This window comes from Lemur catta, chromosome 17 (assembly GCF_020740605.2).
Source record: "Lemur catta isolate mLemCat1 chromosome 17, mLemCat1.pri, whole genome shotgun sequence".
Classification (NCBI taxonomy): domain Eukaryota; kingdom Metazoa; phylum Chordata; class Mammalia; order Primates; family Lemuridae; genus Lemur; species Lemur catta.
This window is the reverse complement of record NC_059144.1, coordinates 40,691,945-40,719,269: the sequence shown is the minus strand read 5'-3', so window position 1 is coordinate 40,719,269 and position 27,325 is coordinate 40,691,945. Positions and strand designations below refer to the sequence as shown.

Genomic DNA, 27,325 nt, shown 5'->3' with positions numbered 1-27,325 from the left:
TGGTGGTGATGGTTGTACAATATTATGAATGTATTTAACGCTAATGAGCAACACACTTTAAAATGCTTAAGATGGTAAACTGTATATTATATGTATTTTACCATAATTTCTTAAAAATGGGAAAAAAAGCAAGGTTCAAAACTGTATAGTATGCTCTCTTCTGCATAGAAGGGGAAAATATAAATATATATAGAATAGTTATTAGTTCCATGGACAAAAATAAGTAATAAAAATAAACGAAAACTCAATTAAAAATTCAGGGAGAGAGAGAAAGTAGGGAGGAAGGGACAGGGATGAAAACCAGACCTTTCTGAATATACCTTGGCTTTCTTACTGTCTGACTCTGGAGGCATGTAAAACAATCTCTCTTATACATGCTCAGAACCAAAATCCCTACAAACAAATGAAGCTAACCGTTTATCAAAGTAGGGGCAAAAATGGACAGAGAATAATTTCATGTTACTTTAAGCATGGTATTTTTTTTTTTTTTGAGACAGAGTCTCACTCTGTTGCCCAGGCTAGAGTGCCGTGGCGTCAGCCTAGCTCACAGCAACCTCAAACTCCTGAGCTCAAGCAATCCTTCTGCCTCAGCCTCTCGAGTAGCTGGGATTACAGGCATGTGCCACCATGCCCGGCTAATTTTTTCTATATATTTTTAGCTGTCTTGATCATTTCTTTCTATTTTTAGTAGAGATGGGGTCTCGCTCTTGCTCAGGCTGGTCTTGAACTCCTGACCTCGAGCAATCCTCCCGCCTCGGCCTCCCAGAGTGCTGGGATTACAGGTATGAGCCACTGCGCCCAGCCCCAGATGATGGTCTTTAAATAACATTTCACACCTTTGAGAGGTCACCAATTCAGGTCTCAGACAGGAGATGTACAAGATAAACCTGGAACATCTTGTCAGGTGTAAGAGAAAGGAGGCTAACAAAGGCAACTAAATTTATGTCAAGAGCCTCTTGTCCAAAGATGCACAACTAACTAGAGAATAAAAAAACCACTCATTTGTCCTCTGGAGGTTGCTAAGGCACTAACTCATTACTCTGAAAATTGATAAAGGTGGAAAAACCCACACACAGATATTTATCCTATTTTCCCTGTATAAACCAGTAATTCAATGATCTACGGAGACAGTAGTGTTGGTTGTACAACATAATGAATATACGAAAAAGCACTGAAGCACACACTTTAAAATGCTGAATTTTATAAGAAGTATATCCCAATTTAAAAAAATACCAATGATGGAAAGTTTTTTTTTTTGAGACAGAGTCTTGCTCTGTCACCTTGGCGTAGAGTGCAATGGTGTGATCATAGCTCACTGCAACCTCAAACTCCTGGGCTCAAGTGATCCTCCTCCCTCAGCCTCCAGAGTAGCTGGGACTGCAGGTGTGCGCCACCACATCCAGCTAATTTTTTCTACTTTTGGTAGAGACGGGGTTCTCACTCTTGTTTGGCCTGGTCTCAAACTCCTGACCTCAAGAGATCCTCCTGCCTCAGCCTCCCAGAGTGCTAGGATTACAGGTATGAGCCACCTCACCCAGCCTGGAGAGTTCTTAATCGAATCCACTGGTCACTCTTAATATCACTAACAGTGGACAACCAGACATTGTGTATGTCTTGATGAAATGAAACCTAAAGTACAACTATGATGCTTTCTTGCCATCCTCCAAAGCAATCTAAATCTAATGAAGCCTCCAGATCTACTAATATAGAAATACAAGGACAAGATAAATTACAGTTGACTCTTGAACAACATGGATTTGAACTGCACGGGTCCACTTATATACATTTTCCCCCCAACCAAATGGGAACAGAAAATATATTATTCATGGGATGTGAAATCTACAAATATGGAGGACTGATTTTTTGTCCACATGGTTTCTGTAGGGCCCACTATGGGACTTGAGAATGCATGGATTTTGGTATATGCAGGGGCCCTAAAACCATCCCCTCACATAATGACAGAAGACTGTACACCATGAGGACGCAATCAGGCTAAAGCAGAATGTGAGAAACTCTCCAAGAGAAAAGACTGGTTTCTCTGACAACAGACATAAGAAAGGGGAAAGGAGGACCTCCTTGTTCTAAATTAAGAGACTTGAAACATAATCAATAATAAGCCTTATATGGACATTGCTTAGATCCCAATTTTTAATAACACTATTATAAAAAGAAACTTTTAAGACATCTGAGGAAAATTAAGCATGGTCTGAAATCATAAGTCATTAAGGAGTTATTGTTAATTTTGCTAGATGTCGATGTCAAGTATGACCACACAGAAGGGAGAAGCTGTATATAACTCTTGAGTATCTTTCCCTCCCTCCCACTCCCTCCTTCTAAAAAAATAAAAACAACAACAAAAATAAATAAAACACGAGATTAAGTGGCATGCAATAAATAAAAACCTACTTACTTGATTCCTAAAAATCATAATATATTTGATACCATCAGCCTTAAGGACAGGAAATTCATTCACTATTAAAAAACAAAAAGTCATAGTTACTTAAAGGATAAGGACTGTTACTCCAAATTAATGATATTATCAGTTTTAAAAAATGATAACCAAAATGTCAAGTAATGGAAGCCCAGTTAATTACGCAATGATATACTACATAGCTATTAATTCCAGCAGGATTATAAATAATTTTATTTTTTCCCTTGCCTTTAAGTTTCATGGTAAATGAACATGTACTACTTAAATAATTGAATAAAAATGATTTGGACCATGCACCAATGATTGCATCATCTACACTTCTAGAACCAAAGCTGTTCTAAATTAAAAACATGTCTCTATGCTTTTAATTACTCTGTTGGTAGGCAAATAAATTAGTGAAAGGGACAGAACATTGGCTAATTGTTAATTCTTGAAGCTGGATGATGGTCACATGGAAGCTTATTGCAATATTCTCTATACCTCTAGGTATATAAAAATTTCCTATACAAAAAGTTTCTTTAAAAAAAGGAATATATCTGAACTAGATCAACACACTCACAAAACATTGGAAACTATCCTTAATATTTTTCAGTTTCAAATACTTGGAAATGTTCAATTTTTGAGAGTTCATTTTTCAAACAGGAAAGAAAAGGAAGCCAAAGTATAATTCCTATTCATACACTAGGATAACAAAGCTGAGCTAAAGTTCAGTTTTACTCATATTTTCCTTTTAAACAAGCAATATTTTCTTTATCAAAGCTAACTTCCCATAGACAAGATCTGGGGAAACCATTTGAGATTTTATTAAATAAAAGGAAATAATTGTAACAAGGATAGGAACCAGTTTTTTGAGTATCACGGTGATATAGAGTCCTTAGTATGACTTGATCCATTACTTATTTCATAGTATAACAATGTAAATAAAAATTACAGGTATAGTGTCATAAGTTGTATAAAAGAAAAAATTTCACAACTCACCATTAGCTGATTTTAAATCAGGGAGGATGTGATTCACAAAGAACTCAGTCAAGTTGACAAGTTCATTTGCTTGTGTAATTCCATGCTGAAAAGCAAATTTGTAACAGTAAATTAAAATAACACAAAATACCTGTATATATCTATCACATTAGAAATTTAAACAATTTTTAAAACCACAACAAAAATGGAGACAACACTTCAAAACACAAATTTCTTATACATAAAACAGGACTATCTTAATAAACAATAAAGAAACTTCCCTAAATCAAACAATAGCTAAATTTAAGTTTAGTACATTTTATACACCGGGTCTCAGCTAAGGTAATAAGCATGGCATCTGTCAATTTTTCAGTCCATGAGAAACTGAAGTGCTTAATACAGCAACATACATTCTAATCGGAACTAACAGGTTATCTGGCAGAGTAGGCTATTATCAGAGATGTATTTTTTCTTTTTGACTTCTGTGGTTACCAATGCCTGTTTTAGAAAAAACCACATTACCTTCTGTGTTTGGGCTTTTGATGCCAAAGATGTCACTAGGTAAATGGCTGCATCTTTGTGTTTCCAGTTGACAGATGGATTTTTTGCATATTCCTGCAGCATGGAGTTAACATAACCAGAGAAGATTCCTGTCACAGGTCCCTCAAAAAACTTGCATAATCCTCGTACAAGATCACAAGCAGCCCTGCGTCTAGTATCAATATCTATAAAATGAAAAGGAAATGTATCATAGGAGAAAGAAACAACCACTGATTGCCATGTGATAGCTACCAGCAATATAAATAATGAAAAAAAATGTTATTTCCCCCCCACAAGAAACACAAAATGAGAATGAAACTAAAGAGGTCACAGAATTATGATAAATATTACTAAGTATATAAGAAAGAGAAGACAAATGATTCAATTTTTGATACTTTTATGTAGGTCATATAAGAGCTGCTTTTTAACACGTACAAGTTAAAGAAGGAAACTAGTTTTCAATGAAAGTCAGCTGAAATGACACTCTTATTTCTAACTCCCACTCTTCCCCATTGTTTACTAGAAAGAGAACAATCTTAAAATAGGCTTGTTAGGAGACTAACAGAAAACCAAGATACGCACCAGATCCTTCTAAATCCCTTCTTATGTACTCCTCAGAATTATCTTCAAATGCTTCTTCATCAGCAGCTACAAAGAGAATTGATATTTCAGATAACCCCACAAAAAGACAAGTCTAAATGTACTTAACAGCTGAGTATGCGGAAGAGTATATAGAACTGCCTTGTATATAGCTAAGGCCACCCTGAAAGGCTAGGTATTAGGTAATTCACACAGCTGTGAGATAGGCTCATTTTTTTCTAATATGACAATGTCCCCAGAACTGGATTTTTTCTTCCAGCTTTCAAAACTAAGTGCTGGGGATCAATCTTGGAATGCTAACTTTTTATTTTGCCAGAAAAGAACATTAAAAAAAGCAAACAACCTAACTATAATCACCATTATTTCATAAAAGTCATTTCAACAACAAAACACATAGGGAAGACAGTAAAAGAATAAAGATCTTTTAAATTTATTTTGATGAGAACAAAAAAGGAAATAAAACCTTGCCCTTAACAAAGTCCTTAACCTCCTGATTTTGTTCTAGACATAATTTGAGAACCAGTGAACCAATGACTGCTTTGATATAAAACACAGTCCCTTCACCTTCACTACTTGCTATTCATAACAGTAAGAAAAGGGACAGACATTTTATATATAAATAGACACTTAGGACAATTTTAATCTTTTTATTATTATTATTTTCTTTTTTATTAGCCTGTATCACATGCCTTAGTATTTTAACCTTAAGCACAACCTAAAAGTGGGTTTCAATCTTGTATTTAAAAGTTATCACTTCTACTCTCAAGTCAACTGTTTAAAAACAGCTATTTGCCTTGGTGAAATACTAAGTCAAACAAAACCAAATTCCTTCCCTAAATTGAGATGCTGGATAGTTTTATTTTCTTCTCCATGTAACAGGATTTAAAAAATTTTATTTAGTATTTCTATGAGAACCCCCCCCCAATACACAACTAAGCTCATTATAGCAACACCCATTTCACAGATGCCACATTTTCTGTCTTGGTTTAGAAAATAGGCAATAAATGACCCAGAAATGTGGTAATAAAAGAATTAGATTAACTACGTTTAAAAAAAGCAACAGAATTATATGCATCTAATTTCTAAAAAGTAAAAAAAAGCAACAGAAGACATTAAATTTATACCAATATACTTTCAAGTAACTGAGTTTTTACTCCCTTGAAAAAGCTTTACACTTTGCCATAATTACCTCTAAATTCCATGTTAGGCACAATAACCTTTTCACAGATACTTGTCAGCGTGTTCTGGTCCTCAAACAGATTCTTATAATGAGGTCGCTCACAAACTGAAGCCAGAAATTGAATTGCATTACTTACCAACTGGAACAAAACACAAAAACAGTAAGATTTTTAAAAGCAAAACTGAACAGTTTATTTCTTGGGAGAGATGGAGAATGTCTTTTAATTATTTGTCGCCACCATCTTACCAAATCATATTTAACCTCTTGACCTGTTGTAACTAGTAAATTCCAGATGGCTGTGACAAAACGAGGGAGGTACCGTTGAAATTCTTCATCATACTTCTGTGCATAGAGTGCAGCATTATCACAAATCTGGGATTTTAAGAGCTCCAATAAGCCTGCTTCCTCTTCATCCTTACATAAAAGAAAAGAGAAAACTCAAGCATACAGCTGTAATGCTACCATCAATCAGGGGAGTAGCTGAATTCCTGAATTAGACTCTTTAAAATTTAAATTCAATTCAGGTTTTTGTTTAAATAAACAACACCTATGCCACTATCAATCTATTCACCAAATCTTTCCCATTTATTAATAATTGAGAACAGGTTTCAAAAGTTTTCAAGTTGAATAAAGCCTTTTCTTCTGGTTGCTAAATTACAAAATATTTCCATACATATCAGATTAAAAATAGTATATTCCTACACAAACCTGAATGATGATTGTATCGTTACTTGACAATACAGTTAACTGGATTGTCTTGCTGCCTTCCAAAAGGGTTATTATCACTTTGAATATATTAAGATGGGACATTCCCCCACCCCCACATAAGGTAATATTATATGATTCTCACAAATAATGTTTTGGTTATACAATATTAAACACAACTCTGTATCAAGGGTCAGTAAACTGTGGTCTACAGGCCAAATCCAGCCTGTTGCCTGTTTTCGTAAGTGAAGTTTTATTAAAACACAGCCCATTCGTTTTTCCCTCATACAATTCATTTATACTATTTCTAGTACTGTCTGGGGCTGCTTTCACACTGCAGCTGCTGAGCAACACAGACTGTACGGTCTGCAAACTGACAGTATTCACTACCTGGCCCTTTACAGGAAAAGTTTGCCAATCCCAATCTAAACCATGATAGCAATTTCTGCAGCAATCCCTACTATATAGCAAACCAGAAAATACCTTTTGAGTTGTTTTATGTGCCAAATCCCTCAAACTTAGGAGAGATAAAAAGAATCCCCTCACAGCTGCTTCCTCAAGGCATAAATATTAATGAATGTGAGATGACACAAGGTAGCACATGGTTAACTGGGCAAACAGCTCCTATAATAATTCAACCTGAAAAATTTCCTTTAAAGTGTGAAGAAAAGCTTTGTTTTCTTAAGGAGTGGTTTTTATCCAACTGAATGAAATTATTATAAGGGAGCCACATCTTTTAAAATTCCCTTTGACACAGTCAAACTCTGAGACAAAAATCTGTCATACAACCATATTAATGATTCCCTTTCTGTATTCCACTCGCAAAATCTGATTTGAATCACTAATTCTAATTTTTATTTTATCTGGTGTTGAAATATTCTGAATATTTTATAGTTTTTGTTTCTTGGGAAAGATCATATTAATAAAGGAGCAAATGAGTAGCACAGAATAAGCACTGTATGTATAAGAGAACATATTACAAAGCCAGACCAGAAACCTTTACGTATTATAAACATGTGTTACCATTTTCCCTCTTTTCCAAGCTGTGGATGACTTTAAAAAAGAGGCTACCACTACAGAGGTTTAAGTTTTGTTAGTATTTTCAATGACAATTTTATTTCATAAAATAGTCACAATGTGAATACTTTTAAAGCCTTTAATGTAATGAAATCACTTTATCTGTATATAGTATGACATAAGCGAGTCAATTCAAGTGTGACAATACGAGTAATTCTGTTTTGTACACAATAACCAAATTGAACATCAAACAGAATTAAATATTACTTGCATTCTTGGAATTTTATCTATTAGCAATGCAAGAGTAAATAGGTTTTCAGAGGGTACCCAAATAATTGTTAATGAAAGAAAAAGGCTACTCAGGCAACATTTTAAATACTTACATCAGTTTGTAGAAGTTTATTATCCAATGTCAAAAGTGTATGAAAATTATCCATCCAGGTTTCCATATTATCTTCAAAAAATTCAGGAAGATCCTAAAGAATAAATACTTTTGACTAAAATAAATAAGCACGCTACTTTAATAAGTTTCCCCACAATGCCAAACATTCTGTACATGCCTGTAGGAGTAAGCCCAAACTCAGTCTGAGAACTACCTATTCTGACAAGAATGCTCTGCTGCAGCTAGGTCTGGCAGCTGAATAAATCATTCAAACTTCTGCCTGTTTGTCTGCTTTCACCATAAATGATGTCACCTCTAGTTCTTGTCCCAATCTTCCTTCAAGGTCCAGATAAGCCAACACTAAGCCTTTCCTTACAAAGCTCAGTGCTTACCAATACATCCCCTTTCCTTTCTAACTACTGCATTTATTATAAGATGACCACCAACCCAGAATCAAACTTACTGTCTTACATAGGTACTGATTTCCTGTGGCAGAGTACTGCCTTCTTAATGAGGAACAAACCCCCCATCCTGCCCCCCAAGGGTAAAGATTATGCTTCCTTTCTCTGGTCTCCCTTGTTATGCATGACAAGTTATCAAGAGCTTCATTTTACCTGACTTCTCAGAAGTAGAATTCAAAAGAAGGTATAAGCAAAAACAGTAGTATTCATTTAAGTAAGAATTTCTCAAGCTGCTGTCTAGCTGAACACTGATGTGGGACATGTTATTTTGGGTTGTTCATCTCCTCCTACTCTAAACCTAAGAGAACCCAATTTCCTTTTGGGGAACTCTCTCCCCACCACTGCGAGTGCACTCATGTTGTGAAGATAAGTACAGGTCCTGGCTACGAACAATGAAAAGGCCAGTTCCTTCTTTTGCATCTCACTGTAGCAATCTGTACCAGTTAATACCTCCCCCTTTCTTAGTCCTGGGGGGGGGGAGCAGGGATCTCAGAAAAAACCTTTCTTTCAGAAAAATAAATGCTGGCAAAGAAGTCTTTATCAAGTAGAAAACTATGTTTAACATCAAAGAATAAAAATCAAAAGCAAGAAATCAAATGAAACTTACCTGAAAGTTTAAACTATAGAACAATTTTGAGATCAGAATTAGGGAAGAAAAAAGAATCCTCAGGGCAGAGGCATCATTTGCATGGGTACTGCAGAGTTCGATGGTGGCCTTGGAAAGGAATTTAGCAACATGGTTTTAGTGTATTGTAAACCTAGTATGCTGATCTTAGGGAAATAGCCTTGTGCTATGCTGAGACTATTCATATTTCTTTTCCAAAATTTGTTTTTTAAATAGTAGTATATAGTCATTTAAGAGATTCTGAAAAATAAAGTATATTTTTTAAACTGTCCAAAATAGCACCACTAAAGTCTAATGTTAATATTCTGAATTATTGTATCTTTCCGATCATCTGCAAATATATACAAATATATTACCCCAAACTGTCTTTACATGCTCCAATTAAATAATTCCTCTGTCACTTGGCATTTAGGTTGTTTCCAATTTTTCATTATTCTAACTGCAATAAACAGGTTTATTTATAAAACTTTGTGCACACCTCTAATTTTCAAGAGTCTGAAACTCTAGACATATATTACCATGGCAGCACAGTGTGCTATGAGCACAGGTTTTAGAAGCCAAAAAGACTTGCACACAATCTAAGCTCTATTACTTGTAAGGAGCAATACATTGAGGAAGTTATTGTACTCTGAGCCCCAATTTCCTTATTTTAATATGAGAACCATGCTTACCTTGAATAGAAAGTATAATTAAATGAAAAAAATATATAAAAGGTCTTAGTACTTTGTACATACCTATTACATAAAAGACATTCAACAAATGTTACTTCCTTTACCCTGGAGTTAGGATAATATAAATATTAAGGTTTTCTTAATGAAATGCCAAACTCCAGTTTAAAAGCCAGTACCATTTATAATATAATAAACAGGACACTAAACTATTCATTTCAATGTGCTCTGGCTAAGACTTTTAATATCATTAAAAAGAAAGAAAATCTTTGCCAACCCAATAGGTGGAAAAAGTGATCTCATTTTGTCCATTTTTTAAAATAAAAATGTACCATCAGTAAGATGTCTTAACTATGAAAAACTCTGTGTACGCTCTTCCTTCTGAACATAAGAAGTAAATAGCTTTTTTGGAGTCTGAAAAACTAGGTTTGAAGCCTGGCTCTCTCGTTAGTTGTGTGAAAATGAACCCTCTTATCTAGAAAAAAGGGTTAACAGTACATTTCTTACAATCTTATAGGATTCTCACAAAGACCAAGAACATGTTAAGGAAAGCCTGTACATTGTAAAATGATGTACAAAATATATAAACTAAACTCCACAGTTAAATTAAAATGTGCATTGGATCTCTCTGAAACTCAGGAATTTCAGCAAGAAAACATGGATCTCTTTTTTTAGATACAATACCCAAATATTTGGCTGAAATGATATGATGCTTTGTTTTTAAATATTCCTAAGTAGGGGAGAAGATAAAAAAAAAAAAAGAACAAAATGTTGGCAATTGTTAAACTTGTATAATAATAGAAGGGAGTTCATTATAACACTTCCACTCTGTGTAGGTTTGAAACTTTTCAAAAGAAATGCTGCTCTCAACATTACCTATCAAATAAGCTTTCAAAGTATTCTCTTAAAATTTACACAAATATTTAAGCAATTTACAAAATTAATTAAAAATATCACTAAGATGTTATTCCATACCTTAAACAAATTAGTCAAAGGCAAAGCAAAGGCATCCAGAACAAGTTTAATTTCAGTCCATAACTCATTTGACTTAAATTCGTGACGATATCTGGAAAATTAAGGTAAAATAGATAAATTTACAAGTTTTTGTTTATTCACTTTAGCTCTTAAAGGGTCAATTCTGATAGACATCTACAACTAGATGGCTTTCTGAAATTCAAAGGGAATTCTTGGTTTTCTTTTTAAAGGAATCAAGCAGTTTATGAAGATCAGGTATTTCACAGGTGATAGGGCAATATGAAATAAACATTCTACTTGAGAAGAAACAAACATGAAAATGAATTGAGGTTTATACTCTTATTCTTGGATGATCATATTCAAAGGAGTGACAACAGGCACAAAGGTAACTTTACACAATCAAATAAAATTAAGAAAAGTAGTTTTAAAAGATGAATCTGTATATCAGTACCTTTTAAATAATGAATGTGCTGTACGGAGGACTCCATTAATAACATGGAAATCTCCACTCTGAAAGCGATTCACCATTTCTGTCAACAAGTCAGGCCATTTCTGAGGGAAATCTTCTCTTCCAATAATGCTAATGGCATCACTTAACTGGGGGAGGAAAGGATTCATTAGATGAGAGTCTTACAAAGGAACCTACCGAAAAAGCAGCGCTACATTACCTGCTTCTGAATTTGCTCTGGGCTGCTGAGCATCAAGTGCACTATGTTGGCTTTAATGGCTACTCGATCAGCTTCACAAATTTTGTTCGGTTCATCTTCAACCTAACGGTAAAATATCAATGAGCAAGTAACATAAAATCCATATTCATGTCCACATGGCTTTAGATAAAACAGAACTATTTTTTATTCCCTGGTTTTCTAAGAAAACTGCAGAGAAGGTGGAGCCTCCCCAGTTTCACAGATCATAGTCTGTTAAAGAGTCACAGATTCTGTTAACAATCTGATGAAAGCATGGACTCTTTCCCCAGAGAAATATACACTCCCTCTCAAACGCAAACATTTCACATACAAATTAATAAGCTCTCTCTTCCTGATGCCAATTAAGAATTTCAGTTCTACATGTAAACTAATCAGAGTATGTGATTAAAATCTTTTTTTTTTTTTTTAAACAGAGACAGGGTCTCAACTCTCTCACCTAGGCTGGAGTGCAGTGTGATTAAAATCATTACAGATGGATTGGCGCGGTGGCTCATGCCTGTAATTCTAGCACTCTGGAGGCTGAGGCAGAAGGATCACTTGAGCTCAGGAGTTTGAGACCAGCCTGAGCAAGAGAGAGCCTGAGAGAGACCCCATCTCTACTAAAAATAGAAAAATCAGGAGGGCATGGTGGCACATGCCCATAGTCCCAGCTCTTCGGGAGGCTGAGGCAGGAGGATCACTTGAGCCCAGGAGTTTGAGGTTGCTGTGAGCTAGGCTGATGCCACAGCACTCTACTCAGGGCAACAGAGTGAGACTCTGTCTCAAAAAAAAAAAAAAGGCGCTTATACATCAGATCCACTCTTCCATCTACTGCAAGACCTTTTTCCATTAATTATTCCCTCCTACATCTGTATCCTAGAGAGTCTATCTTGGAAAACAAAAAAGAATCTTTAGAGATGTATGCTACTTAATCCATATTCATCTAGAAAAGCTTCAATATAACTCTCACCTTAAAACTAAGGACTATTTAATGAAAACTTCTTAATCATTACACACCTGGAATACGTCACCCAAAGAGGTTCCGAAAGTCTCACTAGTTTTACAAATCAAAATAGAGGGAGAGGGTTTAGCCTACAAGTACAGGGACAAACTTTTAGACATTGTTTCTAAGATTTACCAAGTCATTTGTTCACCACATGTGGTAACACTTGACTAATTATACGAGCTTAGAAATAATGCTTACTGTTTTATAAACTTTCACGGAATGAGGGAAAAAAAGCAAGATTCTAAATAAAAATATTTGGGTAGGTTTAAAGTTGACTTTTTAGAAAAACTGACCATTTCTGTCAACCTTAATACTTTGTGCAAAATCATTATTACTACGACTATAAAGCAATTCTCATTTTTTCTCTATCATGAGCCAGGGCTTCTCAGCTTTAACATTATTGACATTTTGAATCGTATAATTCTTGGCTGTGGGAAGCCATTCTTGTGCACTGTAGGATGTTTAGCAGCCATCTCTGGCCTTTACCCACTAGATGCCAACAGCAACCCCCACAGCTATGATGTCTTCAAATATTGCCAAATGTCCTCTGGTAGGCAAAACTGCCCCTAGTTGAGAACCACTGTCCTAAGGTAAGGTTGGGAAAATGCCTGTTTCTTAATTTTTAATTTCTTAGCCATTAAACTTGTAGCACAATAGGATTCATCTTAAATTAGAATTAGATTATATTTCCATATCACATAAGACATAGGGCAAAATCTCTTATCAGAAATTTCAGGGCCAGGTGCAGTGAGTGGCTCACACCTGTAACCCTAGCACTCTGGGAGGCTGAGGCAGGAGGATTGCTTGAGGTTAGAAGTTTGAGACCAACGTGAGCAACAGTGAGACCCCATCTCTACTAAAAATAGAAAAAATTAGCTAGGCGTGGTGACACACAAGTCTGTAGTCCCAGCTACTTGAGAGACTAAGGCAGGAGGATCACTTGAGTCCAGGAATTTAAGGTTGCAGTGAGCTATGGTGACACCACTGCACTCTGGCCAGGATGACAGAGTGTGACTCTGTCTCCAAAAAAAAAAAAAAATCTAATCTAAATTACCTTGCATTCTACAAATTTTTTATATATGTGATTTTTTTCAGCTTTAATTTTCTAAGTCCACTCCACAAGAGAAATTACTTCAATTACTCATTTAGACTGTTTTCCTACATAATGTCTCTTCACTAAGCAGTTAGCTAGAGTTAAACTGCAATCATAATGGAGATTAAAACCAAGTCACACACACTCTAGCTGAGTTATAAAGTTGAAGAAATTTATATAAATTCAAATGAAATAACAGATGCACTGGAAAAGGGTCTGGTTTAATTTTGTCTTTAATCTGTATCTTAACCTTTTAAGAGCACTGTTCATATAAATCTTATAAACATACAAGGCATTAAATTACATATTCACAAATTACTTACAATTCTCCAGTTCCGTTTAATATAGTTTTTGAACGTTACTGAAGCACACACTTTGATGACATTATCCTGGGACTTCTCCAGTAATGTTAAAAGCAACAGTGGGTAATTCTGATTTCCTTCTACAGATTCAAGAAATTTCTCAGCTGTGAAAGAATTTTCATGTTAGAAAATTTATTAAAATCAGGATCTTTACACATCATGTATATATTAACATGAACTCTGTATATCTTTAATTGAAAGATCAAAAAATTGAAAGATAAGGGTATTTCCCCTTAGGGCCTTACTTTTCTTATCTATTAAATGGATTATATATAATGTTACATTAAATTTACATAAGGCTTCAGTTTTCAAATCACCTTACCATCTATTAACTCACCTGATTCTCACAAACCTATAAAATGGCCTGATTGAATGACTACCCCATCTAAAGGACAAATTGTTTCCCTGAGAGACTGACTTCAAGGCAAAAGTTCTATACCCTTGTCTTCTTTCAGAAAGGATTATTATTAGTACTGTTGGTAGTAATATTTCTTTCACAGGATGATGACGATCAAATGAATTAATTTATGCTAATATATATTATTAACCATATGGGTCCCATTCTTTACTGACATATATTATTTCATTAAGTTGTCACTATAACCCAGAAAGGTAGGTAGGATTATTCTCATTTTAAAGTCAAGACCACTGAGGTTAAATAACTTGTGCAAGCTCACACAGCTGGAAGCTTTCATCACTGAAAAAACTTTAGCTCAGTCTTTTTTCTACCTTACCAGCCCTAAGATTTCTTCTCAAATTAAAAATTTCTGAATACCAGCAATGAATTTACACAAAGGTTTTACCAACATATTTTCAGTCCATATTACATTTTGGGATCAATTTCCTAGGTCTACTGATCACATGGTGGTGGTGGCATAGTATTTCTTTTAATGTTTCCTATCTTAAGCTTCAAAAAGCAACACTCATTCCAGGATTCCAGTATTTTTTGAAAAGGTATTTAATAATGTCATTTAACACCTTCCCTCTTCCTGGACTGAGTCCCAAGAGTTTAACTATTAAATAACATTTTCAAACCCTCCCTGCTTTGTGTTTACCATGTCTTTCTTTTATTTCTTTTTTTATTCTTATTTCAGCATATTGTGGGGGTATAAAAGTTTAGGTTATGTATATTGTCCTTCCCCGCACCCCCCTAGTCAGAGCTTCAAACGTGTCCATCTCCTACACAGTGCACATCGCACTCATTAGGTATGTATACACCCATCCCCTCCCCCACCCACATCTGCACACCCGATCAATGTTATTCCTAAATGTGCTCTTAGGTGATGATCAGTGAAACCAATTTGATGGTGAGCACATGCGGTGCTTTTTTTTCCATTCTTGGGATACTTCACTTACTAGAATGGGTTCCAACTCTTTCCAGGAAAATACAAGAGGTGTTATATCACCATTGTTTCTTTCTTTCTTTTTTTTTTTTTGAGACACAGTGTCACTTTGTTGCCCTGGTTAGAGTGAGTGCCGTGGCGTCAGCCTAGCTCACAGCAACCTCAAACTCCTGGGCTCAAGCGATCCTACTGCCTCAGCCTCCCGAGTAGCTGGGACTACAGACATGCGCCACCATGCCCGGCTAATTTTTTCTATATATATTTTAGTTGGCCAGATAATTTCTTTCTATTTTTAGTAGAAACAGGGTCTCGCTCTTGCTCAGGCTGGTCTCGAACTCCTGACCTTGAGCTATCCATCCGCCTCGGCCTCCCAGAGTGCTAGGATTACAGGCATAAGCCACCGCGCCCGCCCTTCACCATTGTTTCTTATAGCTGAGTAGTACTGCATGGTATACATATACCACATTTTATTAATTCACTCACGTATTGACGGGCACTTGGGTTGTTTCCACATCTTCGCAATTGTGAATTATGCTGCTATAAACATTCGGGTGCTACCATGTCTTTCTTAAAGGATGAGGACTGTTGCCCTGAAAAATGTTTTTCAGGAGCGGACATACTATGGTTCTGTATGAGTACAGAAACCTTTGGTTGTTTCCTCCTAGTTAGTGGTCAGCATTTCATACAGGGTTGTATCCATGATTTGGGGAAAAGCCCATGTAAATTGCCAGGTCTCTTTCCTAAACTGAAGTCAATATCCAGAAAAATGATCTCGAGAATTAAGTCTATTCCTTTCTGTGTTCATTTCCTTCAACTTACAGAATATCTACATTGACATGGTCCTGTATACTCAGAGTCTCAAAAGGTCTTCTGGGCCAGGCAGTGGCTCATGTCTGTAATCCCAGCACTTTGGGAGGCTGAGGCAGGAAGATCACTTAACCCAGCAGTTAAGAGACCAGCCTGGGCAATATAGCAAGATCCTGTCTCTACAAAAATTAAAAAAAAAAAAAAAAAAAAAAGGTCTTCCAGTTCATCCATACCACTGTCCCATCTCAATAATCAAGGAAGCATAGTCATATCTGTAAGCTGGGATCCAATACAGATTTCTATCTCCTTAAAGACACTGAATCAGTCTAGTGCCAATCCTTGGGAAATGCTATGTTCATAACTCCTCCCAGAGACACCAATTTATTTCTAAACTCTGCCCTGGATTTATAAAGCCAACAAAACCATCACCTTACAAAGACACATCATTAAAAATAATTTTTAACAGACCATGTTGGCAAAAGCTTTCAGGGAAAGTCTAAGAAGATTAGAGCCATTAACTTCCCTTTATCCAGGAACACGTCATGTGAGCACTAATGAGAAAACCAATTTTCCCTGTCAGAAATCACAAAGACTTTTCCAGAATAGGATGGTTGCACTAACATGTTTATGATTCTATTTATCATATATAATGTATAATTTAACATGCATACACACTCATTTGTGCCTTCATGGAACCCTTCCAAAATCCTCTATATGAGCATGCACATTAGTAAGTTCTGAAGCAGTTTAAGAGCATTTCTGGTTAATATGGCTTATATCAAGGATCAACTGACTGCTCACAAGACATACCTGGCCCCCAGAAGTAGTTTGTTTGGTTTCTACTGTTTCAAATTTTTCTGAAGTTTAGCTGCTATCATTTAAAAATGAGGGCACTTCATATAAATATCCTTATTTTTCAGGCAAAGCTGATCTTGCAAAACTGGTTTGGATTCCCAAAGTCAGCTAGTTCCAAACAATATTTGCCCCATAACCAGGGCATGTATTCACCTGACAGTACCAGTTCCTGCTTGGCCTGCCTCACTTACCTTTACACCTGACTCCTGTGAGCATCTGAGTTCAAAATACTAAGCTTGTACCAAGTTTCTAATGGAAACTGGTCAAATTCAGGAGGAAAGGAACTCTAGGCCTTAAAATATTAATTAAATCAAACCCAACAGGGAGATTAAGAGACAGTATCTGATTACTTGGTTTTATTCACTTAATCACTTTTTAGGCAATTACTTTCATCCCTATGCCCTAATTATTATATCTCTAAAGTAGGCAGATTTTAAGTGGGGATTTTCAGAAAGGTCAAGAGACAAAGCATTCTAACCATTTCCTACTTTTTTTTCCTACCAACCCACAGGCCTAGTATCCCTACTTTTTATCCCTATAATCCCAGAAATGCTAAATAAAAGTCATTTTACTAAAAAAAAAAACAAAAAAAAAACAAAAAACCACACCATGTTATAGCAGCTTTAAGCAGCCAACCATACACTATCAACTATGCCTGAGAATCCAAGTATAAATCTTTTTTTTTTAAATTTACAAATAAGCAGATTCCAACAAAGCCTTCTCTCATCTGTCCTTTAAAAATTAATCAACCAGAAAACATTTATTCTCTTTACCTGGACGTCTGATGGCAGGATCAGGATCAAGTGTTTTCTTTAAATATTCTGTTAGTGTTTGTAAATTTGCATCGCTGAGCTCCATTGCTATAGAATCTAAAATAAAAAATAAGGTTTGGGTAACTGGTCACTTGGAGACACAGTAATTTACATTAAAAAATCCTTTTACCAGCCTGACCAACACAGTGAGACCTCATCTCTACAAAAAAATTAAAAAATTGACCGGGCACGATGGTGTAGGCCTGTAGTCCCAGCTACTTGGGAGACCGAGGCAGAAGGATCATTTGAGCCCAGGAGTTTGAGGTTGCTGTGAGCTATGATGATGCCACTGCCCTCATGTCTAGGCAACAGAGTAAGAATCCATCTCAAAACAAACCCAACTTTTTATAAGCTTTTCCCCCTCTATGAAAATCATTCATTATATGTTATGTTTTCAATATGGGTTACAAGCCTGATTCTTAGCTGACAGTTCAGAAGATGGGCTTTTTTTTCCCTTCTTGAAACAATGGTGAAATAATTTTGAGCTAACAGATTAGAAAAATATCCCAAAATTTCAAAAAGACAGGCATAGAAAAACAAAGCTGAAGAATTGCTCAAAGTCACCAATAACTTTATCTGATTTAATGTTATGAGAAAAAACTAATAAAGGCTGAGACAATCACAAAAGGAGCTTTAAAAAATAAAAGTCCCACAGTGAGAATTAAAATTTTAAGCAGTAAATAAAGATCCTATAAAAAGTTCTAAGATTAAAGAAATCAGAATAAATTCCTTCATGTACAACATGTAATCAATCACAAATACTCAGTACAAACTACAAGCTGAGAATTTGCATCTAGGGAGATAATTCTGGAGTTCAGAAGATGACAGCTGTGATTATAATTAAAAGTTTTCTTATTTAAAGCTTAAAAACTAACTCAGAATTTGCTTATGACTGACCAAAAAATTTCACATCTAACAGATTACAAATTTTAAGCCATAAATAAATGGCCTATGTAGATATAACTAGTAACACAGGCTAAGAAATACACAGCTGAAGAAATTTATCGTACAACATGGTGACTATAACTACTAACAATGTATTGTTTACTTGAAAATTCCTGAGAGTAGATTTTAAATGTTTTCACCACAAAAAAAGTATGTTAGGTTATATATGTGTTAATTAGCCTGATTTTGCCATTCTACATATTTCAAAACATGTTGTACACCATAAGTGAAAGGTAGTCTTACTAATAACCTATCTAACAGAGGAAAATAAACTATCAAACAGAAAGTAAGAACAACTACCCTTTAATTAAAACATGTGTGGCCTAACTTGTTATCTCTGAGTTCTTTCTCAGCCTTGAAAAAGTTCCTGAGCGGACAGCAGGAGTGTAAGCTTCTCTTGCTTCCTCAAGAAGAGACAGTACCAGGTGCCTCCCGCTATCAAGAAGAAAGAAGAAACTAATTTCTGCTATCAATCTCCTACATTAGAAACAGAAAAAGCCAACACAGCAGCTTCACAGCCGCTTTTGTGTCAGTCCCCTGAAACAGAGAGAAAGAAAAAAAACAAAACAAACCCAACAACAAAACATTTCTACCCTTTAAAACAACCAAGCAACTTTCCTCACCACCCAACATTTCCTTACTCCCTCTGTGTGTCATGGGCCCCGCCCCCCTTCTCTCTTTCTTTCTCAAGAAAATGAATAAACTTTTAGTTTTGTATATCCTATTCACTGTCTGAGAATTCTTTCTCCCCCCCCGCACGTGGACTTCACACCCTAACATTAAGTATATACACTTTTGTCAATCACAAAAAAAGTACACAAAAATAGCACATATAGATTACAAGTGCTATATGTGCATGTGCAGTACTATATCAATAGCCCAATAATCTTGGGAATGTTATCAATGGAGCTTTATGGTCTCCAAGTTGTTGGCTAGTTGATAAAATTCAGTGCAAATCGAGAGAACTTTTGGAGGTGACAGAGTGTTCTAAAATTAGACTGTGGTGATGGATGCACAACTATATAAATTTACTAAAATTCATCAAACAGTACACTTAAAATGAAATGAATCTTATGGTATGTAAATTATACTTCAATAAAGCTATTTAAAAAACTCCACTTCTGCTTAAATTCCACTGGACAGTTTTTAGACAAACAGCTACATGTAGCTGGGAAAACATAGCCTCTTCTGGGAAACCAAGCAAATTAACCTGAGGCTTCTTTTATAAAGAAGAAAAAACCTAAGTGCATAATTTTTATAAAATACAATACAGCTGAGTAGAAAAAAGGTCAAGGATGCCATAATTCAAATTATATAAAATAAAATTTACACATATTTAAATATATAGGAAAAAACTAAAAATACAATCTAAAATGTAAACAATGGTAACATCTAAGTGATGAATACAGGAGATTTTTATTCTCTTCTTATTTTTCTAATATCCTACAATCACCCATATGTATTACATTTACAGCCAGAAAGCATTAAAATTTTACTGTATTTTTAAAATGTCTTGTCGGGCACAGTGGCTCACACCAGTTAACACTAGCAATTCAGGAGGCTGAGGCAGGATGACTGTTTGAGCCTGGAGTTCCAGACCAGCCTGGGCAACACAGCAAGACCTCATCTCTAAAAAAATGAATAAATAAAAATAGGCCAGGTACAGTGGCTCACGCCTGTAATCCTAGCACTCTGGGAGGCCGAGGCTGAAGGATTGCTTGAGCTGGGGAGTTTGAGACCAGCCTGAGCAAGAGCGAGATCCCATCTCTACTAAAAATAGAAAAATTAGCCAGCCATTGTGGTGCACGGCTATAGTCCCAGCTACTTGGGAGGCTGAGGCAGGAGGATCGGTAGAGCCCAAGAGTTTGAGGCTGCAATGAGCTATGATGACACCACTGCACTCTAGCCTGGGAGATAGAGCAAGACCCTGTCTTTTAAAACAGTTAAAAAGTAAATGTCTATGACAATAGGAAATCAAGCTCTTGCCCTCAAAGGAGCAGCCACACTAGCTGGGAATAAAACACACAACTCAAATGCCAAGTGCAGGCCTATAATCCCTTCCCTGCAGTCCTGAAATCCAAATGTCAATTAAACTGAAAAAAAGAAAATAAATTTTCTTTTTTACAAGTTTGTGGCAAACTCATTTGGCAGGAGAATTTGGCCTCAACTGCTGGAGGCTATAAATATAGTTTTTATTTATGTCAGTATGTAAATTTGTTTCACTAAAGAAATAATATGTTCAATTGCAGGGTACTACCCCAGGCCCCACTGGGCATGTCAAGCAATCCACAGTATGTGCATCTAAAAAAAAACCTCTGAATTCTTAAGGACAGTTGTTCCCTAGAGCAGAAGTGCCAAATGAATCACACAGACAGCATCTTGACTGCTAAGAAGTTAAGAAGGGAGTCACTGGGGTATGTGGCCATCCAAGATTTTCCAGACACTGTGACTCTTGAGCTGAACCTTGGAAGAATATGCAGATTTGGATAGGCAAAGTAGGATGAGGACCCACCTCACAAAGGAAACACTGTGAACACAGTAACAGATGGGAAGAGAACAGGACCAGGAAACTAAGAGCAGATCTCACAGGTCCCTCAATATTTGGCTGAAGAGTTTCATGATCTAATGTACAACAGGAAGCCACTGGAGGTTTTTTGAAGTGGGTAAAAATTGAATGAAAGTGGAGTTTAGGAGCTTTGGGCTGCTAACGGTTTGCAGAATGGAATTGAAGAAGAGAACAGAATTGTTAGGACACTTTTTCTTAAATGGGGGAGGGGTCACATGTATGAACCAGCCACACAATGCTAGATGTTTTATATGCTTCATATTATTTATTTCACACACCATTTTATATACAAGAAAGGGGACTCTGAGAGGTCAACTATTAATAACTTGCTCTAAGTCACACACAGGTAATAAATAAAGATCAGATTCAAACAGCTCTACTCTTTATTACTCATGGCTGCCCCTAGGTGGAAATAATGATAGAGGACCGAACTAGAGTAGAAGCACTCAGAACACAATAGAAAGGCTGAGGTGGCCGGGCGTGGTGGCTCACGCCTGTAATCCTAGCACTCTGGGAGGCCGAGGTGGGAGGATTGCTTGAGGTCAGGAGTTCGAGACCAGCCTGAGCAAGAGCGAGACACCCCCCGTTTCTACTAAAAATAGAAAGAAATTATCTGGACAGGTAAAAAGTATATAGAGAAAAAAATTAGCCGGGCATGGTGGCATATGCCTGTAGTCCCAGCTACTTGGGAGGCTGAGGCAGGAGGATCACTTAAGCCCAGGAGTTTGAGGTTGCTGTGAGCTAGGCTGACGCCACGGCACTCTAGCCTGGGCAACAGAGCGAGACTGTCTCAAAAAAAAAAAAAAAAAGGCAGGCTGATGTGAAAAGAGGGCAGCCAGAAGAGAGCTAAGGAGAGGAAGTATTCAAGAAGACTCTGAGATTTTGAACAATAACAATTCAAAGAATGGGGGAGTGGGGAAACTCTTACCTCAATTCTTAAAAACAAAAACCCAAAAGATAGAAAAGGGCTATATCTAATGCTGTGCTTATGCAGGGTACTTCTCAACAGCCAGAAACCACGACCTGTATTCTCCTTACTCTTAATTAGAAAACATGTTTATTACAACGTAAGCGAATATTCTGATTCAGTAGACTCCACCACCTATCTGTTCACCCCCTCTGATCCAGGGCATCCCACTTCACTCATGTGAACATCAAGTCCCACTCAACCATACATATAATCTATTGAGAGGCTACCCTTTCTGGTTTTTTTATGTCAAAAGTTTGGAAAAAGCTGTATTACATCCTGACCCACTTTGGAGATTCAAAATATGAAGCACTTTAAAGGCTTCAGGAACTCATGTAAGTTACCAGTTTACACCATTTAATCCAGTGTTTCCCCTGTTACTTGGAAAGCAGTGATTGAGTTAACTCATTTTCCCATTCGATTTTTCTGTGTTGAAATGCTGAATCTGTTATGAAATCATGAAAGTTTGCTGTTGCCAAGCAAAACCATTTACACCAGCGTATCTGAGCTAAAAAAATTGGCCTTTCTTTGCCACATGTAAATTTATTCTACATTTGGAGATTCATGCAAGGCAGCATGTTAGAAACTAGGCGGTGGGGGGGTGTGTTTTACAGAGATTAATTGGATCTATTTTGTGGAGTTCTTTTTTTTAGAGACAGGGTCTCATTATGTTGCCCAGGCTAGAGTGCAGTGCCATGGTCACAGCTCACTGCAACCTCAAACTCCTAAGCTCAAATGATCCTCTTGCCTTAGCCTCCTGATTAGCTCAGACTACAGGTGCAAGCCTCCATGCCTGGCTTATTTTGTTGAGTTTTTAAATATCCTTCTCAATAAGTCTGCACTTCACTAACTTTCTTCATTATGTTTTTCTAGCATGTGTATATTTCTCAACCAAAATTGCTTAGATCCCCTATAATTATTTGTATTAAAAATCCAAACTCTGGGCCGGGCGCAGTGGCTCATGCCTGTAATCCTAGCACTCTGGGAGGCCGAGGCGGGTGGATTGCTCGAGGTCAGAAGTTCGAGACCAGCCTCAGCAAGAGCGAGACCCCATCTCTACTAAAAATAGAAAGAGATTATCTGGCCAACTAAAAAATATATATAGAAAAAATTAGCCGGGCATGGTGGCACATGACTGTAGTCCCAGCTACTGGGGAGGCTGAGGCAGTAGGATCGCTTAAGCCCAGGAGTTTGAGGTTGCCGTGAGCTAGGCTGATGCCACGGCACTCACTCTAGCTCAAGCAACACAGCGAGACTCTGTCTCAAAAAAAAAAAAAAAAAAAAAAAATCCAAACTCTACCTGTCAACCTCATCTTCTACCTCCTCTTCCTACATTGCAAAAGCCTTCTGTTCTTTGAACCAGCCTTGACAGTTCTCTGTAACTGTAATAATATTCTTCCTCTAACTTGTTAGTGGGTACCATTCAGCTTTTAGCCTGCTGTCAATTCCTCAAAAGGGCCTTCCAAGACTACCATCTACACCAAACCTATTTTTACTGTGTTACCAGTTATCCTCACTTGAAGTCATCCTTTACATATTTATCGTCTCTTGCACACACTAGACTGCAAGCTCTAGAGGGAGCTCTGATTTTTTGTTTATGGTTACCCAGGACCTTCAACATTGCCTGTAATCCTAGCACTTTGGGAGGCTGAGGCAGGAGGATCACTTGAGGCCAAGAGTTCGAGACCAGCTTGGGAAATTCACCCCCCCCATCTCTACAAAAAAATTAAAAAAAAAAAAGCCGGTGTGTTGGCATGCACCTATAGTCCCAGCTACTCCGGAGGCTGAGGCAGGGAGGATTGCTTGAGCCCAGGAGCTGTGATGTTGCAGAGAGCTATGATGATGCCACTGTACTCTATCCCAGGCAACAGAGTGAGACCCTGCCTCAAAAAAGTAAAGAAAACCAAAACAACAACAACAAATTGTAAGCTTAGCCCTGATTTGACAAAGTGTAACAAATCTGGGAATTTTAGAGAACATTCCACAGGCATTCACAATTATCAGCAAGATCAAGGTCTAATTGTTATCTTGTTTGACCACACGTGAAGGTTTTTCACACTTTAATAGACTTATCTAAATTCTAAGTTTTTATTAAATAAAATGGCTGGACCTTAGTCTAGCCTCTTCCCACAGGCCCTCAGTTATAGATGAAGATTTTTGGAATAAAAGCTTTGCTTTTCAAGGCCATCTCACAGACATCTGTAATATAAGCTGATCCAGGATGTGTGCCTTTTTCTTAGACATTTCCTCCACATTAGAGAACCATTCCTGAGGCCTTACATCTCAGGGAAAGAAATCCAATAAATGAAAACTATGTGGCACCCACACATCAAGAACCTACCCCTCGAGGTCAGGAGTTCAAGACCAGCCTGAGCGAGACCCCATCTCTACTAAAAATAGAAATAAATTATCTGGACAACTAAAAATATATAGATAGAAAAAATTAGCCGGGAATGGTGGCGCATGTCTGTAGTCCCAGCTACTCGGGAGGCTGAGGCAGTAGGATCGCTTGAGCCCAGGAGTTTGAGGTCGCTGTGAGCTAGGGTGACGCCACGGCACTCACTCTAGCCCGGGCAACAAAGTGAGACTCTGTCTCAAAAAAAAAAAAAAAAAAAAGAACCTACCCCATGCTAGATGCAACCTAGGAAATGAAACAAAAAAAAAAAGAACCGACCCCAACATCTCACATATCGAGAACATACTCCAACACCTCAAACCACCCTCTGCTTTCTAATCATAGCAATACACCACTGAGAATCAAATCCAAACTCCTTATATTGCCTAAGAAGTTCTACATGATTTGGTCTGTGGATAATTGTCCCTTCTTCACACAGTTTAGGAACCAGGATGTTCCTCAGATATTCCAGTATTTCAAGCCTGTTCCTGTCTTTGAGCCTTTGCAATATTTCCTCTGCCTGGAATATTCTGTCCCCTCACCTTTTCATGGCTGGTTTCTGCACAAATGTCACCTCCTAAGAGAAGTCTTCTTTGGCTGTCACATCATTCTGTCACTTGTCGCTATCTGAAATTACCTAATTAACTTATTTGTGTTGTTTCTTTCACCCATTGGAATACATGCTCCTCAAGGCAAGGAATCTTGTCCATTTTTGTTTCTTCACTGTATTCCCAGAGTTCTACAGGATACTCAATGTTGTTAAATGAATCAAGAAACAAATTAGTTTCAAAACTAGAGCACTGCTCTCACACCCATCCAATCTTGTATAGAAAATGGTTTCCCTCTGTGTCAGACCTCAACTAGCAGAAATAAAAGTAACAAGGCCAGAGAGAATTCCCTTGCATTGATGGAAAGAAGTGAAAGATAAAGTGTTGCCAGCACAGTTGTTCACACCTGCAATCTTAGCACTTTGGGAGGCCGAGATAGGAGAATCACTTGAGGCCAGGAGTTCAAGACCAGCCTCAGCAACACAGGTAGACCTTGTCTCTATAAAAAATAATTAGCTGGGTGTGGTGGTGCATACCTGTAGTTCCAGCTACTCGGGAGGCTGAGGCAGGAGGATTGGGTGAGCCCAGAAACTCAAGATCACGCGTTACAGCGAGCTATGATTGGGCCACTGCACTCTAGCCTGGGCAACAGAGAGCCAGTCTCTTTAAAAAAAAAAAAAAAGACAGACAAAGGCTAAAGAGCACAAGGTGGAATCCTCTTCTGTGCCTCCAAGCCAGAGTACCTGTGCATCTACCATGAGGCAAGCACATGTGTGTGGCACCCCTGGTAGGCCACTAGGGATACAGAAGTCAGGAGGGACAAGGTCCTTGCCCTCAAAGAGCTTACTTACATTCTAGCGGCTGAGAAAGGCTATAAACAAGTAAACAATAAGTAATCGCAGACGCTATGAAGTCAATCAAATTAACTGATGTTGGTGAAGAGCTGAGGGAAAAACCTCCTTCGTGAGGTTCGGTCAGGGGAGGCCTAAGGTGAGGAAAACTTGGAGAGAGCCAGTCTTGCAAGGATCTGATGTTAGTAATTTCCAAGCAAACAAAAGACAAGTGCAAATGCTTTAAAGTACAAATGAGACTGGAATATTTAACGGAGAAAAAAAAGGTCAGGAAAGTATAGCTAAGGTGTCTAAGGAAGAGAAAGATGTGTGGACAACGGTCAGCTCTGGTGGAACCTTTGTAAACCACGGTAAATCACTTAATGGACCCTCAAAACTACTTTACGAGGTAGATTACATTATTAACTCCATTTTGCAGCTAAGAAGATAGAGGCTCGGAGAGATTAAGTGACAAATTCTAAATTACACTCTTAGAGTCTGAGTCTGGAATGAACCCAGGTGATCTCACTCCAAAGCCCATGCTCCGAAACACCATAGCTTAGCGTTTCCTCAAAAATAGGGTAACTCCCATGTTCCCGGGCATTCATTATGTCTCGGATGCACGGACTAGAATTTAACCCTTATAATTCAGCTAAGCGAGACCATGGCGCCCATTTTACAGTCAGGGAGACCGAAGCACAGAGAGGTTAGAGAAGTGTGAGTTCACGGGCTTCACCAGCGTCCGGGGACAGAGGCGATCGCGAGGCGGCGGGCAGTCGCACACAGCCCGCAGCCCGGGCCGGGACAGGCCCCGCGGCCGCACACCCAGCTCACGCTGCGGGCGGCCCCGGGCGCCGAGAACGGACGCGCGGGCGCCACCAATGAGGAGCGGCCGTCCCGAGCGGCAAGGCGGCGGCACAGCCAATCAGCGCGGCGCTGGAGGGGAAGGGGCGGGTGCTCACGCCGCTCGAGTTAGGCCGCGTCTCTGCCACTCTTGCCCATCACAGGCCCCGCGACCGCCGGGCCTGGGCCGGAAACCTAGGACGCCACAGGGTGCGCCAAGGCCGGTCTGCGGAGGCGAAGCCCTTGCCTGAGTGCTCCGCCCGAGGCATCGGCCCACACTCCGCCCTCTCCCAGAAGCGCGGTCCTCGCTTCCTAGGGCTCGGAAGTGCCGGGAACGCCTCATCCCGTCATCAGCGGGACCCCAAGAGCAACCCTGCTAGGCCGTGAACGCCCCGCCTCTCACCTCGTGGGGATACGGGAACGGAGGAGAGACTCCCAGCCGCGGACTGTAGCCGGCACTGCCCGCTCTTGCCGCCGCTCCGCCTCACATTCAAACCCCGGCAAAATGGCGCGGCAGCGAGGCAGCGGCCGGAGCGCATGCGCGAGCGAGGCAGAGGCAGGGGGCGGGGCCAGGACCGCCCTGGCCCCACCCAGGCTCCAAGGGCCAATCGGAACCCCGCTCTGGTTTTGCGGTGACGTCAAAAGTGACAGCGTCCTTTGGCTCTGACCATTCCCGTTTTCCTGAGAGGAACGCAGAATCAGCGAGTGGCTGCTGGTTTGGCACCT

The 27,325-nt window shown here is 38.3% G+C and overlaps 1 protein-coding gene across 1 annotated transcript in view; it reads right to left on the bottom strand.

Annotated features, from left to right (window-relative positions):
* The window catches only part of CSE1L (chromosome segregation 1 like), a 41,481-nt gene extending 14,290 nt beyond the window's left edge, over positions 1-27,191 (bottom strand). The window contains 14 exon segments of the mRNA XM_045529234.1: positions 2,411-2,472; positions 3,410-3,494; positions 3,911-4,113; positions 4,511-4,576; positions 5,718-5,847; positions 5,955-6,122; positions 7,814-7,906; positions 8,881-8,988; positions 10,542-10,632; positions 10,993-11,138; positions 11,210-11,311; positions 13,650-13,792; positions 17,467-17,562; positions 27,003-27,191. Coding sequence (XP_045385190.1) covers positions 2,411-2,472; positions 3,410-3,494; positions 3,911-4,113; positions 4,511-4,576; positions 5,718-5,847; positions 5,955-6,122; positions 7,814-7,906; positions 8,881-8,988; positions 10,542-10,632; positions 10,993-11,138; positions 11,210-11,311; positions 13,650-13,792; positions 17,467-17,562; positions 27,003-27,138 — 1,629 coding nt within the window. The 5' untranslated portion in view covers positions 27,139-27,191.
* Between the last annotated feature and the right edge of the window lie 134 nt (positions 27,192-27,325).